This window comes from Vicugna pacos, chromosome 6, assembly GCF_048564905.1.
Source record: "Vicugna pacos chromosome 6, VicPac4, whole genome shotgun sequence".
Classification (NCBI taxonomy): Eukaryota; Metazoa; Chordata; class Mammalia; order Artiodactyla; family Camelidae; genus Vicugna; species Vicugna pacos.
Window position 1 is genome coordinate 59,805,702 of NC_132992.1, and position 19,679 is coordinate 59,825,380.

The 19,679-nt window shown below is 36.8% G+C and overlaps 1 protein-coding gene across 4 annotated transcripts in view; it reads right to left on the minus strand.

The window, feature by feature from the left end:
• CCDC175 (coiled-coil domain containing 175) overlaps positions 1-19,679 on the minus strand; it is a 57,207-nt gene that overhangs the window by 24,661 nt on the left and 12,867 nt on the right. For 3 of the 4 annotated variants that reach the window (XM_072963134.1, XM_031679101.2, XM_072963135.1), the window contains exons 6-11: positions 17,399-17,521; positions 14,653-14,762; positions 10,486-10,567; positions 4,006-4,142; positions 1,619-1,729; positions 719-790 (exon numbers count right to left, since the gene is read on the minus strand). In XM_072963134.1, coding sequence (XP_072819235.1) covers positions 719-790; positions 1,619-1,729; positions 4,006-4,142; positions 10,486-10,567; positions 14,653-14,762; positions 17,399-17,521 — 635 coding nt within the window. The remainder of the gene's footprint in view (positions 1-718; positions 791-1,618; positions 1,730-4,005; positions 4,143-10,485; positions 10,568-14,652; positions 14,763-17,398; positions 17,522-19,679) is intronic. The other variant, XM_072963133.1, reaches the window with a different exon arrangement.

Sequence of the window (19,679 nt, forward strand, 5' to 3'; positions counted from 1 at the left end):
AGAGTCCCAGACAGACATAGCAATGGAATTACCTACCCACTCAAAGTGCTAGTAAGAGATTTCAAGCTTCTCTCCACCAGCAAAGGTATATAATTAGAGAAGGGTAAAAAAATATGCAATTGGAGTCTTATAAATGATATTAATAACAATGACAACAACAATAAAATACAGCTAAGTCTCCACAAGTGCTTTCTAGGTGCTGGGCACTGAGCTGTCTCTGTTACATGAACCATCTCACTTATCATGCACAGTGACCTTACCAGGTGGGTGCTATTACCATACCCCACTTTCTAGGGATGGGAGCAGAGAGATTATCAAATCACTTGGCCTGAGTCACAGAGCTAGTAAGAGGCAGAACAACCAAAGTAGCCCATCTGCAAAGCCAGGGTGCTTTTAACCACTCTCCTTTGTCCCTGTAAATCACCTCCCTTACCGGTTCACATAGAAGCCTGAATGAGCAAAAGGCATTGCACACATCTTGGCAATTTTACTCTTTGGTGATGTCACCTGATTGGAATGGAAACCTTTGGTTCTGTTCAATGTCAAAAAATCAAACAAACACATCTACATCCAAGAGAACTCACACAATTTAATTTGGGAAAATAGTTTCCTTGAACTCTAGCAACCAACAAGCACTCTGATTTCCTCCTAAATTTGAAGCACTGTTAATTAAGATAACATACACTACTTATAATATAAATGAGCTTTTTTTTTTTACCATCTCTGATTTTCTCTTTCCAGGTTATCATTCAGAATTTTTATTTGTTTCTGATATACTTCCTTTGTTGCTCTAAAAACAAGAAAAAATGTATTGGATTTTGCATTTGTGGGAGCTGCCAGGATGTATAAAAGACTTTATGTATAATTCTCATGCACAGTAAGATTACCGTCTAATTGGGAGACAAAACAAGCCTTGTGAAACAACTAAAGATTTTAGTGGCAGACTAATGGACAGACAATTACCATTTTATGTGAATGCAAACTGATTTTGCAAGTATTGAACCCAAGGACAGAGAAGAATAACTCTGGGGGAAGCCATCGAGGGTTACTGGAGGATAATGTTTAATACAGGGAGGAACATGGATTCCCAGAATGGAGCTGTGATCTCGCCAAGGAAAGGACGTCATCATTTACAAAGACACAGAGGAAAGGAGCAGTAAATCAGGACACCTGTGACCAAGGCAGACCTGCTGCATCCAGAGGACATAAGGGAAATCACACTGTGACACAGGAGGGATTAAGGTTGACAAATGGGTAAGAAACTCTAGATTCTAGACTGAGTTCTGACTTGATCAGTGTATAATTCAGAAAGCCAACATAGATTCCCAAACTAGGGATAGGTGGTAATTAAGGATGGAAGATGTGCTTATGAATCTAGGATGGACGGGGGTATGAAGACTCTAACATAGGTATTAGAAGCACAGAACTCAGCACCTGTCTATCCTTTCCAAGAAAGAGTCAATGATAATGACTCTTCTGGACTGTAAAACAGAGACAGCTAATTATAAACCTCCTTTTCTATAGTGTATTAGAAATTGGCATAGATTTGCTGTTACCATTTATTAAAAAATAAATGCAGGGGAATGAAAATCAAAAATTTCAAAGGCAGCAAACATACCGATGAAGATCCTTGAGGGTGAGAAGTCCTTCTTCCATATTTTTGATGTCTACTCTTCTTTTTGATAGGAAGTTTTCTTTCTGAGTTATAAATGACAGTTGTTTCTGATTTCTACCATGAAAATACAGTTATTGCATGTCAAAGGTTGAAATAATTGTTTTTAACTTTTCAGCATAAGAAAATATGTAATCACAGACAATTTAAAAAGTAGTTTGGAAAGTTCTGTTCTGAACTATTTACCAAATAATTAGTAAAAACAGAAACGAAGTTTTTTTTCCTAGTGGTGGCTAAACCTAAATTTATGGAAATCTCCAAGCTATGAAAAGAACATTAACTGCAATAGTAACCATAGAACCACAACAACAGTTCTATAGTGCTTCATCTCCTGAGTGAGTGTGTGCCTTTTTAATGAATTTATCAATTCCTTCATGTTCTTTTATAAAAGGTGAAGGAATCACTCAGACCTGCTTTGGATAGTGGTCTACCTCTTGCCCGCAGAGTGACCTTTAAAAGAAACTTCACTTGTGGACGAGCCTCAGTTTTCCCATCCGTAAAACAGGGAACACCTATCTCGTTGGTACCAGGATTAACCAACATGTAAATTCCTCAAGCGAGTGGTTGGTACCCATGAGCATTTTATTTAAAAAAATTTGTCTCTAACTTGCAGAGAGAATAATGGGAAGTTTATGACTTTGTTCAAATTTGCAGACATTGATAGGGACATGCCTGTAACAGCAAATACTTTATCCACATGTCTCATCTTCCTCAAAACTGCTATGATGGAGGTGGGCATAGCTCAGTGGTAGAGCACATGTTTAGCATGCATGAAGTTCTGAGGTCCTGGGTTCAATTCCCAGTTCCTCCATTAAAAAAAAAAAACTGCCATGGACTGAATTATGTTGAAGCCCAAAATTCATATGTTGAAGCCATAGCCCTCAATGAGATGATATTTGAAAATGATGCCTGTGGGAGGTGATTAGGTTTATCTGAGGTCATGAGGGTGGAGTCCTCATGATAAGATTAGTGCCAGAGAGCTTGCTCTCTCTCTTTACTGTATGAGGACACAGTAAGAAGGTGGCTGGCCATCTGCAAGTCAGGAAGAGAGCTCTCATCAGAACCTGATCATGCTGGCACCTTGATCTCAGATGTCCAGCCTCCACAACTGTTGAGAAATAAATTTCTGTTGTTTAAAACTCCCAGTCTAGGGGAATTTGTATGGCAGCCCAAGCTGAAGACAACAAAAACCAGTAACAGTAGTAAATGGTTTAGTGTTACAATTATTTATCATCAGCACATTTTATGATTCAAACTTATAACCTAGTATTAATCTGAGGAAAGTTTTTTGCCTAAAGAATACTAACAGTATTATTTGCAGTAGGCTGTTCAATTGGATGGTAAAATGATTGCAACAACTCTCTGCATCTTAAATGCTACAATGACCATAAGTTCATCTTCATGTCAGTGGGCCTGGACACCATAATTACACTTCCATGTGACTCAACTTTGACTGTAGTAATGGATTATTACTTACATAATTCATGCGTGCAAGATGTTATGCTGTAATACTCATTAGGAAAACACTGGTGAATGCCCACTACCTGCTAAGCAATGGACAAGATCCTGGGGATATAGTTCTGAGTAAGACATAGCAACTGCCCTGATCTGCTCATGGTTCAGTGGGACAGATGGGTTTGTACCCAGTTGATAACAATACAGTCACTGATGAAAGGGAATGACCTCAGAGGGCTGTTTCAGAAGGACCATTCTGGTGAAAGGGAGGGAGACACATTAGGGGTGGTAAGGCAGAAAGTAGGAAGGACTATTTGAGAAGCAAACCAAAATAAAGAGGCTAAAAGGAGTGAAAAGAACAGAAATGGAGAGGAGGATAGGACATGTTTGAGAAATATTTGGGAGGTGCAATTAACAAGCCTTAGTGCTTGAGTGGCATCCAAGTGAAAGACAGGAGCTTCCTTGAATAATTCCCTAGCCTCTGGGTTAGGGGATTGTGTCAATTACCAAACCATTCTCTGAGACAGGAAATGCAGGCGCAGAGCCAGTTTCTGTTGAAGGTAGATCTCATAATTTCTCTAAATAGCCTCATGGGGTAAAAGCATGATTATTCTTTCAAGAATCTGATTTAGAAGTAAAAATAATGGATTTGGTGTTTATGGATTTGATCTGACCCATATGAGGAAAGCAATTTTTAGTATATACAGAGGCAAATTAGGAATATGTTTATTTATGATTGGGTAAATAATATTTCATTGTTGTCAATAGATTTTAAAACTAGGATAAGCTTAACTGGAGAGTCACCACTTTGACAGCAGAGGAAGCAATCCATAACTATAGCATGTTGATTCATGTATGGACCATGGATAGAAACGTACTCAGCATACAATTTCTGTTTCTGCATAAAAACTTTTTCCTCCTCATTTAAGACAATCTTATACTGTCTGGTAACAGCATTCAATTTCTCCCGTAGATCTTTGTTCTCTAGATGATATTTGTGTAGTTTTTCAGCTATCTAGGAAAAAAAAAGGAATTGAAGTAGAGGATTTGCTTCATGGCTCCTTTGAAGGGTCAAGGACAGGTGGGCAACTCCCTAGAGCACTGGGTGTATTACTTAGCACACAATGACAATGCCATAAATGTTGAGTGATTTAATTCTGTATCAAATATGTAATTGTACATTTGGAGGCCTCTTCCATAAACTATGATAAAAGTGTAGAAAGGTAAACATTGATGCAAAACCATAAAATAATAATTTATACTGAAATAAGAACTGAGATTAATAAACTAGGATCATTCAGCAAGATCTGTATGTCTTTTTCCCCAGAAGATAAACTACACCAGGGAAAAGAAAATGCAACTTTAATACAACCTCTTTCTCAAAACCTCTTAGACTGGATATCATGCTTGCCTTTTGTTAGATATTTATATTCTAGGACAAAAAGTGTTCTGAATGAGGTTAGAACTTTGTGCTTGGATATCTCTATTGAATTGCTTCAAATGATGTAAGAAAGTTAGGTTTGGTAGGAATGATGGGCTGAATAATTCAAAATAAACTTTGGGCTAAGGACCACTAAAATAGCTGGATGAAAAGAGATCTTTTTAAAAGTGTTGAAGAACTAACAAGATAATGAGGAATTAGGAGGCCTAATTCTGCAAGAAAGCAAGAATCCAGACTGAAAAACCTAGCCCTGAAAATTCTTTTACTCTAAGTACATTTACTGATATGGAAAAAGCCACTTCGAAACTGAGTTTTGGATCTCTAGCATGAATGACATGGAGGACAAAAGTCAACACTTAGAGCTCATCCAAGTTTTGAGCCTGATAAACCTCCCACCACTTTAGTCTGGGATCCCAAAGAGTTTCACTCTCCAGAGAAAGGTGAATTGGAAGCTAACAAGCCATGGTACAGCCTGACTTCAGTCACTAGGAAACCTAAAGTGGATTAAGAAGATCTAGGAAGGATAATACCCCAGGCGTCTGATGGAAGTGAATGAAATCTGTTCCTGAGAAAGATGCTGTCATCCTAGATCTCAAATTGTTTCTAAAAATACTTTTTTCAAGTACAATGTCCAGCACACAGTTTTCTACCAGGAATAGAAGGAAACAAGACAGCATGAACAAAAATTGGCAGAAACAACAGATGACAGAAGCAGTTCTAAAAAAAAATACCAGGTATTGGAATTAGACACTGAAATATAAAAATACTGTGTTTACTATGATCAAAGAAATATTAGACATGGTTGAAAAATATGGCAAGGAATCAGAAACAGTAAAGAGTGACAAAGCAGATTTAAAAATTACCAACTGAAAAATGTAATAACCAAAATTAAGAACTGAAATAAGACCATTCTACCTAGAATTCAGCAGGAGACAAAAAGTAGAAAATATAGAAAAGAGAAAGATACAGGGAGGATATGAATATTAGTATGTATAATTGCATATATATAATTGGGGTCTCAGAAAAATAATGGGACATAAGAAATACATGAACAGATAAATGGCTGAGAATTTTGCAGAACTTATAAAATACAGGTATTCACAGATTTAAGATGCCCATAAAATCCCAAGCAGGATAAATAAAAAAGGAAAACCTGGTCATATCATAGTTAAATTGAATAACTAGATCAGAGAGAACAAAAAAGATCTAAGATAAATGAAAGATATACCATGTTCATGGAATGGAAGCTTCAATATTATCAAAATGCGAAATCCTCCCCAAATTCATCTATAGGTTTAATTCAACCCCAGTCAAAATCCAAACAGGTTTTTTTGGCAGGACTTGACAGACTGATAGAAATTCAAAGGACCAAGAATAATGGAACCAATCTTGAAGAAGGACAAAGTTGAAGGATTTATACTACTAAATATACAGGATTATTTTAAAGCTACTAATAAGAGTGTATGGTCTTCATGCAAGGAGAGACTCAACCCAAATGAATACAATAGAGAGTCTACAGATCCACACACATATTTATGAGGTTTTTATGATCCACACTTCATTTATGACGAAAGTGCCACTGCAGTATAGTGGAAGAATGGACCATTTTTTCACTTAATGGTGCTAGTTAATTGGACAACTTTAGGGAAAAATATGAATCTTGACCACCATTTCACAGCACGTGAGTGCGTGCATACTCACATGCACACAAACACACACACACATACTCCAGATGACTTGTAGTCCTTAAAGTGAAAAGGCAAACAATAAAGCTTCTGGAAGATCATGTAGGAGAAAGAATATCCTTATGACATGGATAATAAAAAGCATAAGCCAAAAAGGTAAAAACTGATAAACTGGACTTCATTAAAATTAATAAATTGCATTTATCAAAAGGTAGGTATGTACATAAAGACTATACACTTACAATGTATATACTGCTCTGTATATTCGTAGTATTTCATAACAAAAGTTAAACTTAGAATAGAATTTTGTGTCATCATTGAACTTGCCTCCTGTAACTCATGAAGACTGGATGTCAGCAAGAGTCCAGTTTTCATCCCAGTGGAAATAATAAATGGTTCAGCGGAAATAATAAATAAATGCTCCCTTTGAGGTGGTCACTCATTTATACTCATAGAATTTGACTGAGGGCTATGGATTAAAAGGAAACTCCTCTGTATTTGTCCCTTTGACCAAGCAAGTCATGCCAGTTTAGGGGTCCTGGACTATTCAGACAGTCATGAGGTCTGGAAACCATGGAGCTAACATCTGAAGGCTGCCTAACAGTTCCTAGACTAGTGAGTAAATGGAAAGGAAAAAAAATCCTTTGCCTGGAGAGTGAAAGAAAACTTTAAAAAACCAACCAATCAACCAACCAACTAACCTTGTTTAGTTTCTATCTTTCAGTATCCTTGCAACTGAAAGAATCAGAGTAGGTGTAGCCTGGAGGTAAGCTATCCCTAATGCTGACAACTCAAAACCAAAAATGGAAACAGTTTAACTGGTACAAATCATGCTTCCAGCAGAGAACTACCCTGCCTCAAGGCATGGGTGCAGGCTTCAGATGGAGGGTGAAGGTATGGTTTGTAACAGAGACAAGAAGGGTATGGGGTGTTGTTGCATCCTACAGCAAGACGATGCATGAGGAACTGCAAGAGAAAGAAAGGAGGTGAATAGGTACTTTGTGCTCTGCAATTGGATTCCTCCCCATGATCACTCAAATTTCCAACAAAGTTTGCAATAGATATTACTGTTACTAAATTTCTTTTAGAGACTAGCGAAAGGGATGAACTTTACACCCTAGTTGATGTGGGGACAAAACCAAGATAGAGAATGTAGGCAGAGGGTACCTGACACTACAAGTCCTGGGCTACTGAAATTAAGTATGTATATATGAGGGAGTGGGAAGGAGATACCAAGGACATTTCACTTTCAATGCAAGGAGCAAGAAGAATTTCACTTATGTCTGGTGTGCATGTGTACTTGTATATATACATATATAAATGAGGTCATTATGTGTACTGTTTTATATCATATTTGTCACTGGATAATATATTGTGAACTATGACATTTAATCAAGGCCCTTTTATTGGACTTCACTTGTATCCCCCTCCTCAATTGTTCAACAATCATAATGAATGCTTCACTGAATATCTTGTGGATAAATCTTGGTTATACCCATGATTACTTACTTATGTCATGATATTTCTTTTAACCTGAGTTAAAAAAAATGTCTAGAGAATTCTCCTGGGAACTTAATCTGACTCAAATATTTTACTAACATTATTAAATGCAGTACAGGTTGCTACACATCACAGATATCATATAACAGCAGAAAGGTACTATTTTACCTAAATAATTCACGTAAAAATGTGCCTTAGACAAGGGTATTCCTAATGTAAAATAACCATACCCACATGAAAATTTACCAGAAAAGTTATACATCTTCACATGGACAACTTTGACTTTTTCATAATTTTAAAGCATTCAGGGAGTGGATAAAATCTTTTTTAAATTAAATATTTTTCCAGTTTCATTGAGATATAATTAGCATACAACACTATGTAAGTTAAGGTATACAGCATTATGATTTGATTTCTGTATATTGTGAGATGATTACCACAATAAGTTTAAATAACATTCATCATCTCATACTGACACAAAGAAAAAAGAAAAAAATGGTTTTCCCTTGTGATAACTCTTTTAAATTGTTTTGTTTTTGTTTTATTTAAGTATAATTGACCTACAATACTATGTTAGTTTCAAATGCACAACATAGTGATTTGATATTTTTATACATTACAAAATGACCACCACGATAAGTCTAGTTACCATCTGTCACTATATGAAGTTATTATGTTATTGACCATATTCCTCATGCTGTACATTTCATCCTCAAGACTTATTTATTTTATAACTGGAAGTCGGTACCTCTTAACCTCCCTTACATATCTTACTCACACCCCCACCTCCTCCCCTCTGGGAACAACCTATTCTCTGCATCTAGAGTCTGTATCTGTTATGTTTATTAATTCATTTTGTTTATTACATTCCACGCATAAGTGAAATCATGTGGTATTTGTCTTTCTCTGACTTATTTCACTTAGCATAATATCCTCCAGGCCCAACCACATTGTTTCAAATAGCAAGATTTCATTCTTCTTTATGACTGAGAAATATTCTATTGTGTACATATATGTATATGTACGTCACATATTTTTTATCCATTCATCTACTAATGGGAATTTAGGTTGCACCCATATTTTGGCTATTGTAAATAATGCTGCAATAAACATAGGCGTTTGTTTCTCTTTTAGAAATAGTATTTAGGTGCACCTATGTTGGGTGCATATGTATTTCAATTGTTAGTTCTTCTTGTTAGATCGATCCCTTTGTCTGTATGTAATGTCCTTCTTTGCCTCTTGTTACAGTCTTTGTTCTAAAGCCTATTTGTCTGATATAAGTATTGCTATCCCAGCTTTCTCTTTGTTTCCATTTACACTGAACACCCTCTCCCATGCTCTCACTTTCAGTCTGTGTCTGTCTTTAGATCTGAAGTGAGTCTCTTGTAGGCAGCATACATAACGATCTTTTTTATTTTTAATCTACCAGCTGTTCTATGTCTTCTGATTGGAGTATTTAGTCCATTTGCATTTCAGGTAATTATTGATAGGTATGTACTTTTTGCCATTTTGTTGATTGTTTTCTGTTTGCTTTGGTAGTCCTTTTTTGTTCCTTTCTTCTTTTGCTCTCTTTCCTTGTGATTTGATGACTATCTTTAGTGTTATGTTTGGATTATTTTCTTTTTTGTGTGTACCTATTATAGATTTTTTGGTCTGTGGTTAGCATGAAGTTTATATATAACAACTTATATATATATATGAGTGTGTGTGTGTGTGTGTGAGTGATTAAGTTGATCTTAAGTTTGAACTCATTCTAAAACCCTGTATTTTTACTCCCCCTCTATCATATTTAATGTTTTTGACATATTTTAATTTTTTTGTTTTGTGTACCCCTTAACTTTTGCCTCTTAACCTTTCTATTAGCTTTTGAAGTAGTTGATCTACTACCTTTACTGTATGTTTGTCTTTAACAATGAGATTTCTCCTTTCATAATTTTCATACTTTTAGTTGTGGTCTTTTCTTTTCCACTTAGAGAAATCTCTTGAATGTTTCTTGTAAAGTGGGTATAGTGTTGCTGAATTCTTTCAGCTTTTGCTTATCTGTAAAACTCTTTATCTCTTATTCAAATCTGAATAACAGCCTTGCTGGGTAGAGTGTTCTTGGTTGTAGGTTTTTTCCTTTTATCATTTTAAATATATTATTCCACTTCCTTCTGGCCTGCAAAGTTTCCAGTGAAAAGTCAGCCGACAGTCTTATGGGAGTTTCCTTGTACATAGCTAATTGCTTTTCCCTTGCTGCTTTTAAGATTCTCTCTTTATCTTTAATTTTTGCGATTTAAATTACATTGTGCCTTGGTGTAGACCTCTATGTTCATTTTGTTTGTGTTCATTGTGTTTCATTTTGGTCTGTGCTTCCTGGACTTAGATGTCTGTTTTCTTTCCTAGGTTAGGGAAGTTTTCAGCCGTATTTCTTCAGTTATGCTCTCTGCCCCTTTCTCTCTTTCTGAGACCCCTATAATGTGAATGTTAGTACACTTAATGTTGTCTCAGAGGTCTCTCAGTCTACACTCATTTTAAAAAAAAATTTTTTTTTTGTTTAGCTTGGATGATCTCCAATACCCTGTCTTCCAGTTTGCTGATCAAATCTTTAAATCAATTACTATGAATGATTATGATTATTATGAGTTAATGAAAATGCTACTTTTGGAAAATCTCACATTTCTTACAATTAAAATGTTAACTAAAATTAAAATACTATTATAATCTTAAAACCATCATATCTATCTTCCTACCTGTTTTATTTTTAGCAATAATTCACTTTTTTCACAATTAGATGAATCATCCAGGTCTTCCTTGTTATTCCTAAAAAAAACCCTATGAACAAAGAAAGCCAAGTAAATTTCTATGAGGACATGTTTTCCTGCAAAGCCACATTTACTTATGACATCAGAAACTTCCAGGCCCCATCTCCCTATGCAACATATTTATTTACAATTCATTAAAATAAACAAAAATTTTACTATTTGAATTGATCTATTAATACTTATTTATATATTAAGAAGCAATTTTTAAACATGTGCACTCTGCAAGGGTTATAAGTACTAGAGATACAGCACAGGCAAAGTCTCTACCCTCACGAAAATTGCACTCTAGTGGAGTAGTCAGAATATAAGTGAGTTATCAAAAATACACATAAATTTCAGATAGCATTAAGTGCTCCAAAGATCACAAAGTAGGGTAAAGGATAGAGAAATCCTGAGAGTGAGGAAAGTACCTTAGACAGGTGGTTACTGAACACTTCCTGGTATAACTTGTGAAAGACCTGAAGGATGACAAGGAATCAGATATATGATGCTCTGAAGGAAGAGCTTTTCATGTAGAAGGAACAGCAGGTGATGATATCCTAAGATAGGAATGAGGCTGATGTATTTGCTGAAGACAGGAGTACAAGAAAGCTGAAGAGGTAGAACAGAGTCCAGATCATGTAGGGTCTTGAGAACAAGGCAAAAGTTCAGATTTTATTTTGAAGGGAAACAGGGGATGATTTTTTTAAGGAGAAGAGTGACATGAACTGATCAACATCTTATAAAGATGACTCTGGCTACTCAGTGAAGAAAGACAACAGTGTAGGAAGAGAGACTATGTAGAAGTTTATGGCAGTGGATCAGAAGAAATAATGGTGGCTCAGACTAAGGTTGTATTGGTGGAGGTGGTGAGAAATAGTTGGATTTACTTTTGAAAATGAATTTGCATTTGGATTTGGATGGAGTTAGATTTGGGTTAGGGTCAGGTAGTGGAGAAAACAGGAATGGTGGATGAGTCTTAGTTTTTGGCTGGAGTAACTAGGTACACGGTAACATGAAAGACTGAAAGATGAACTATTTCAAGGAGATGAGAAATTAAGAATTCTGTTTGGGACACATTATATTTGAGATATCCTCCAAGTAGAAAGGTCAAATAAGCTAGAGACTATATGCATTTAGAGATCAAGGCTGGATATGTAAATTTGGGAGTCACTGGGGTAACAAAGTATGAGGCTGAATGAAATCATGTATGGAGAGTATGAGTAGAGAATAGAGACTACTGAAGGGCTTAGAACTCCAAAATTTTGAGTTGAAAGAAGAACTGGAACAAGTAAAGGGTCCTAAGAAGGAGCAGTGTAATGAGTGAAATAAGAGAATGTGATGTTTGGGAAGCCAAGTGAAGAAAGTATTTCAATAAGGTAAAAGTGAGCATCTGTGTCAAACTACTAAGAATTCAAAATCTCTAAGGAATTGACCAGATAACTAAAATTTGGTAGGATAGAAGTCATTAGTAACCTTGATAATTTTGAAACCATCTCAGCCGTTTTAGAAAAGCATCCATAATTCGTATAGCTTCCTGCACTGTAATGGCAAGTATATACTCTGACTCACAAACTGGATGTCATTTATACACAACATTTAGCTTCCAGCCCCCCCACTTCCCATGTGCGGAAAACCAGCTGAATAGCAAAGAAAGAGCAAAGCATTTAGAAAGATAGGCACTGATTTGCCTTTATTATGCAAACACATCATGCTGGGTATCAATAATAACAAAGAACAAGGATTAAACTATCAATGCCTCCTGTGGACTTGTGGAGACTTTGAAGCACTCTCCACTGTCCACATAGAGAATGTAAACTTGTAGTTGAGTAATTTTTGTTTTTCCTCAATACTTTGACCTTAAAATAGGTAATGAGTTTGCAAGGTAAAGATTTCATGGCGTGAGGGGGAAGGAATTAAGACTTATAGGTTAAAAGGAAGATGACTTGAGCAAATTATTTTAGTTTCTAATATAATTTATTCTTAAAGAATCACATGTTTGTTATAAAACTTTGATTCTTCAAATTCACCAGGTAAGAACTGAGCTGCCTCTCCCCACCTCCAAAGATAGAGAAAATGAACTGAGAAAATAAAAATACAGAAAATTCTCTTTATTTGCCAAATAACAAAGAGGAAAAAGTAAATTTTTTTTAATAAAAGGGGGTAAACATATCCCCAGTCACCCAATTAGTCAAAAGTGCTTTTCCTCAGTGAGACTTCACGTGAAAACTCTTGAAAAGGGATTGAGGGAATAAAACGAGCCATTCAAAATAAAAGATCAATGAATCTCCATTTCCTCCTTGAAAATATATTTAAAATAAGTTAGCCAACATGAAGGCTGCTTATAAATAAAACATCAGGGTGGATGGTTTTTAATTATAACTCTTAGAAATAATTTAAGAGCTAATCTGTATTTTCCATGTTGATTCTTTACCTAGTTTGTAAAAATTACGTATCAACTAAAACTATCAAATCACTTTCAAAGAAAAAGATTTTTTATTCTGAGTCTTAGGTGGTGTATTACTTGAGTTTCCATTTTTAAATCTGGTACTGAATGTAAAGATTATTGCCTATTTTATGGACTGGTGATGGTAGAGTAGGCATTGTACTGTGCAATTGCTATTTTCAAGGACATAATTTTAATCACAATACATGAAAACCTATGTAGAAATGAGCACAACAGGATCCCACATGTGAAATTACTTGTCTCTTGGGGAATCTGATCAGCCCACAATCTGTCTTTTAAACTCTCAGCAAACCCTGGGGGTAAACCCAAAAGCCATATTTACATTAAAAGGCCCCACCTTCCTGTCAAGAGCTGAGCCAAACAGCTTTTGATGGGAAATTTGGGAACTCTCCTGGGAAAGAGTATGTCACAGTCTCTAAAGACAGATGGAACTCTGACAGGTAAACCTGTTAGAGCAAGCAGATAGCCAGATATGAGCAGAGAAAGGAGGACGCAGGCCAAATGGCAGGAACTGGGCAAAAAGGAGGGGCACAGGGCAGGAAACCAAACACCATGTAAACAACAGGGTTCCCTGGGCAGAGAAAGAAAAGCAGGAACCTCTGGGATGATAAGCAGTCACCTATTTTGGGGTGACAAGTTGCCTGGAGGCCAACAAAGAAAGATGCGAAAAGGTAGGAAGGTCTGGATGTAACCTTTTGCTCATTATACCCTCATTTCAATAAAACTAGCCTTGCAGATGAGAAGTACCCATCATGCACCCATGACATGACACTTCTGATCCACACTAAATAAGGATAAAAATCCCTCCTCTCTTTGGGAAGGTGGAATTGGGATAAAAATCTAGGAATGCAACCCCAAACCTTTCCTTCCCCAGTGTGTAAAGATGAATATTCCAACCATTCATCTTTACACCCTGTGTAACCAACTTGTCAAAGAAGCTCAGGGCAGCCGCTCACCTGAGCCTGTCCGCTCTCCCCTCAAGAGTGTACTATCTATCCCTTAAAAAATCCCCACTTTACTCTCTTAACCTCCATGTGCCATCTCTGAATTCTTTCTGCGACGGGAAAATAACTTAGTCACTGGCAACAAACTCAGAGGGTTTGGCATGGCTGTACTTAGCCATGGGGTCACCAAGAAGAGAACACAGCACGTAGATAAAGAGAGAGGTATGGACATGTTTGTGGAAGGAGGCAAAGACTGTGGGCCTTGGGACAGATGGACTATTTCCTTACGTTTCTGGTTCTAGTCTCATAGGTAAAAGTTTTCACTCTGAGGTTTCCCTGTATTTTCTTACGTTCTCTAAGTCCCCTTGACTAAGAACAACTGTAACAACTTGGTTAGTTGACTTTATAGCTTTATGGCAGTGCCTTCCCCAGAGGGCATATTTGTAGGGAGTCAGGAACCGAAGTGAGGGTAGTACATACCCAGAAGTCCCTCCCTTTTCCTGACTAACCACATCCTCAATTTTCCCTCTTGATCATCTGAAAGACTGGTTAATTTCAAAATGAAGAGGAGGCTCCATAAAACTGACAATCACACAAATTTTAGCAAACTAAGAAAATATAATTTTCATCTGATATTAAATTTTTTTAAATGAAAGGAACATAACATCTGGAAATGCTTCAGTAAAAATAAAGTATTATACTCACACTTTGTCTTCCAGGTCCTTACAGGATTTCTTAATGTCTTCAGCTTGTTGTTCCCAAAATCTTATTGATTCGTGTAATTGTGCTATCTTTAAATTGTCATCACTAAGAACCTGTTGAAAATTCAGTAAAATTATGGCACTCAATCATCACCACATGATTCATGACAGCAGTTCAACTCACTAAATATTCATGTATCACCCGCTCAACTTTTACATGGGGGGGGTGTCCTTTAGTTAAAGTAAAAAGCAGCCATTAGACTAATTAACAAAAAAAAAATTGGGACAGAAATAATCCTGAAATCATCAGAAAAGAAAACAAAATTTGGGAGTGAGAACAACCAATTATAGCAATAGGAACGTGGAAACTATAAAAACAATTCTCAAGACGTAAGTTCATTTTGACTACTATTTTAAAATTAGATATACATTTTCATAATTATTTTCAAAGTATTATTCGAGGATACTAGAATGAGGATTAATTATACAAAAGTCGAAACAAATTTGGTCTTTTGCCTTAGTTGGCAGCTATGTTCACGCCGAAAAAATTTTTTCTTAGTTTTCCATCAGTATTTTGGAAATGGTAAAATTGGTTACTGTGAAAATATGTTCAAATGATTATAGATGGAAAAAATTCATAGTGAAATAGATATTTTTACAATGTAGTTTTGGAATAAAGAAAAGAGAAGGCAAACTTATCAGAGCTTAGGTCTGCATTTCAGCTTGTGAAGGAGAGTGAGCTGAGAGAGAAACTGATCAAAAATTCCTCTGCTCTCTGGCATAGAACTACCATGGACCCCCAGCAATGTGGGGTCAGAGAAGCACCTGTCAGGGGTACAGAGGTGCTCTCAGTCATGTCAGGTGAGACAGGTGGGTGAAAGCACCCGCAAACTGTTTTTTCTCTAAAGCACTCACATGATTGAACCTGTGAGCTATAACTAGTTCCAAAGTTAACAGGGGTCTGAAATCCTAGAACTGCCATCAAAAATTAGCAGAATATCCAAAGGACTCTGGCCAATCTTCAGGATTAATGACTGTATGCTGAAGGCCCATCCGGCCTGACATCCGTAACCTCCAGCCCTCGGTCCTCCCTGCCCTGGAGGCAGAGGGGACCTTGAGAGTCACACACCAGTATTCTTTTCTGCCAACACGACACTAGCTTGACCTGGCTGCAGAGTTTTCTAAACTTAAAGCACTACACCAAGATGAACCTGAAATTCCCTGTAGTCTCAGACCATAGCCAAAAATGTTATTTTTCCATCTCAGGCAATAACAACAAAACCGTGCCAGATACAAAGCACTCAGCTAAAAGCCTTGCAGACATAACCTCATTCCATCTCCACAAACGCCCTTAAGATGTAGGCAGTATTATTACCCCCATTTTAGAGGTGAGGAAACGTCACACTGGTAGAGCCAAGATTCAAACCCAGGTCTCTGTGACACTGAAGTTTATGATTTATTTATTTTTTCAATTGAAGTTTATGCTTTAGACACTATTCTCTACTGGTAAGAGGGGTGGGGTGGGGTGGGCAGGCTGCACTGGAGGCGGTGGAGAATGACACTGGAGGTGAGTTTATCCCTGCCACCTCAAGCCTTGTCTAACTTGGCCTTAGAGGTCTTTAGAGTTCAGGTTCAGGGACGTATACTTCATCTTCCCAAGATAGGTTTGTGGTGTGCTTGACATGATTTATGAGGCCCAAACTGGAGATACGAGCTAAGGTATGCAGATAAAATCTGTTTTACACAACCCCTTTGAGCCTAGCCTGACTCATGCTTCCTTAGTATGTCGACATTTAAAAATAATGATCTTTTTAAATGCACATATTTGTGGAAAATTTTTAATTTTACTAATGTTTTATAATTGGATGTCATAATAGATATATTATAACTACAATGATCAGAACCACCCTATAAAAAGTATAACGGAATTCACTGAACATTCTGATAAGAAATGTGATATTTTAGTGTTACTATTGCCCCATATAGTTTTACATGGAATTAATACAGAGAGAAGAAATACACTAGAGATTCATTAATTCAACTAATTGTGATAGAAGATTAACAGGTGTTTCTGTTAATTAACATAGAAGTGGTGTTACAGTCTCTTTAGTTACAGTCATCTCCATAAATTTCAGTTCTCTTATCTTTAAAATAAAGATAACCCTCACAAAACACCACAGTACTGGCTTTCAATCAATCTTATCAATTTTTAAAAAATAGAAGTGCAGAACTCGGAAGTATTTTCTACTTCAAACAGACAGATAGTCCCCTTTCCATATTAATGTTCCTGTACTCAATATAAATGGAGAGCCTAAACTGTTTTACTATCACACAGTCAGAATTGAGGAACCTGCCCATAGTCATTCACTTTGTTATGTAAAATAAAGCAATCTCACAGAAATGTTACATATTGTTCTGCATGCACTCAGTCAGCTCTATATGTATCTTTTAAAGTCATTTTTACAATTTTTTGGCCCATCAAATGCAATTTATACCTAAAGCATTCCACACTTCCTTCCATCGTATTCCTGAAGAAGAAAACACAATTGCATTATAACACTTAAACTAAGAGTCAGAAACTGTTAAGATGCCAAAAACATTCTCCCCAGAACGGCATGAATTTGAATTCAAATCAACTCCTTTCAATGTCATGAAGATGTACTAAATCACCTGCTCCCAGTTATACTGAAGGTAGTGTACTCTGAGGTGCCCTAGGTCAAGCTTGAAAAATACGGTTTTTTCTTTCTTACCCCTGTGCTGGTAGTAATTGTTTCTCTAATTTTTTTCATTTTAAGCTTTAATCCATCCAATTCTGTCTTCTTTTTGTAAGTCTCCTTTCTCTTTAATTCACAGAATTTTTTATATTCATCAATCTGTAGTGACAAACATAATCAACCAATCAAAAAGCTTAAGACAACACAGCTTAGGAAATCTATTTTGCCAACCTAATTCATATTTAATATAAGTATGCCACATTCAATCTAAGTATATTATCAAATTCAAAAAAACAACAACCAGGTTTGCTTATTTTACCGCATCAAAGGAAAAATAATGAACCACAACGACCAAAGTGTAATTATAAAATGCTGAAATAGTAAATTTAGAACAATAAAACAATGATCATTAATAGCAAATTACGAAAGTAACTGCCATTGTAAAATTTACTAGAAAACATTACAGCAATAGTTACCAGATTTTAGTGTGCTAAGCACAGCAGAAGAGTCAAATGAAGGAATGAAGAATTATTCAGAAATCTAAATTCACGTTATTTAATGGGAAATAAAACATACCAAAAACAAAATCATTGAAGACAGGGAAGCTCACAGTCCTGAACAACCCACCGTTTTGCCATCCATACCAGCCCCTGAGAGCTAATGGATCCTTGCCTCGATTTATCTGTTTCAAAAGCACCTGGTATTCAGCAGAGATGTTTTGCAGCTATGCCTTAAGAGATACGCAGTGGTCAACTGCCCTGAACTGGTTGTGACTTGACCACAGGAATGAGTTGCCTGCGAGGATGAGACCTGGAGGTGTTTGAAAGTTACCTTTGCTTCATCACCATGCTAAGATCTCTGCCAAAAGGGAGGATTTGCACTCTGCTAGGCACAATTCATGCTCTGTGCAAAGAAGCAAAAGACTGCGCATGCCCCTGGAAATCTCTGCCCCTTTCCTAGAGCTCTGATGACGTCTGCCTCCTACTCTTTAAAATTCCCTTACTCCCCTCCCTTAAGGGAGAAGATATTTTCAGAGCACAAGCTCTCCCTTCTCCATTCCTTGATCATTGAATCAAGTTTCTGATCTGCTACACCTAAACCCATTTCGTTTGATTGGCATTTGCAACTCCAGGCAAAGAACTCTGAGAAAGTCACCGACCCGTTGGTGATAAATAACAATTTTACTAAAAGCAAACATATTCTGATTACTTGTCAGACCCTACTGAAGTGGGTCACACCTTCTTATCAAAATCAAACCCATCATGATTTGTCTGGCAAAATGAATTATCAAGAACAAGGTAACTAAGTAGTAAGGCCTGAGAAAGCATACTCAACTCTGCATTAAAGAGTTATGAAAACACATGTTTGGGTGGTTTTCCATCAAAGCCAGCAGCAAATTCACCCCAGGTGGCTACTCTGAATGAGATTATCAATTATCTCTGCCCCAGGGCACAGTTGCATAGGAATGAAACTCTGTGATCAATACATTTTGTTGAAAATTGAACTTCTGTGCTCATACTTTGGCCTAAGCCTTCTCCCAAGGTCTTAGGTCTTGCAACTATAGAAATAATATTAGCAAAAAACATTTTGTTTTGTGTTAGGGGAGACCTTATGGGTTTGAAGACTCTGAACCTATAAACAGCTTTTCCTTTTTTATAGGGAGTAAAGGGAATTAACAGGCTGTCACCATGCATATCATGTGCATTTAGTGAACATCAGTGGTTGACTCCTTAATAATCCACTCCAGCTGGTCTAGCCCACTGGCACAGTATTCCCTTAGGATCCGTTGTTGTTCTGGGGTAGGCAGTGTCTTAACCTGCTGGATCAGACACAGCAAAAAGATTTATGTCCTTGGTTGGAAAAGGTTTTCTTCTTTCTAGTTGAACAAGGAAGCATATAGTCCAGTTGTCACTGGCAGCCATCTTGTGACCATAAGGGAAATCAGCCTTATGATGAAGGATGGAGGAGAAGAGGGATGAGCCACTTAGTTAACTAGTCCTGGAGTCTGCTTTTCCTTGGGAATTCCTACTATGAGATAATAAATGCTCTTATTGACTGTTTAAGCCAGTTTGAGTCAGGGCTTCTGCTATTTCCATCTGAAAGTATCCTAACTGGTGCCCTCTTCCAGGGAGATAGACTAGGGGTATAGACAAACTACTACCCATGGGCCAAATCCAGCCACCATGTGTTTTTGTAAAGCACTCTTATTCATTTGGGTATTACTTGTGTTAAAGTGGCAGAGTTGAGTAGTTGCGACCCACACTGTATATGTTCCACAATACCCTAATTTACTCTCTGGCTCCTTTTAGAAAAAGTT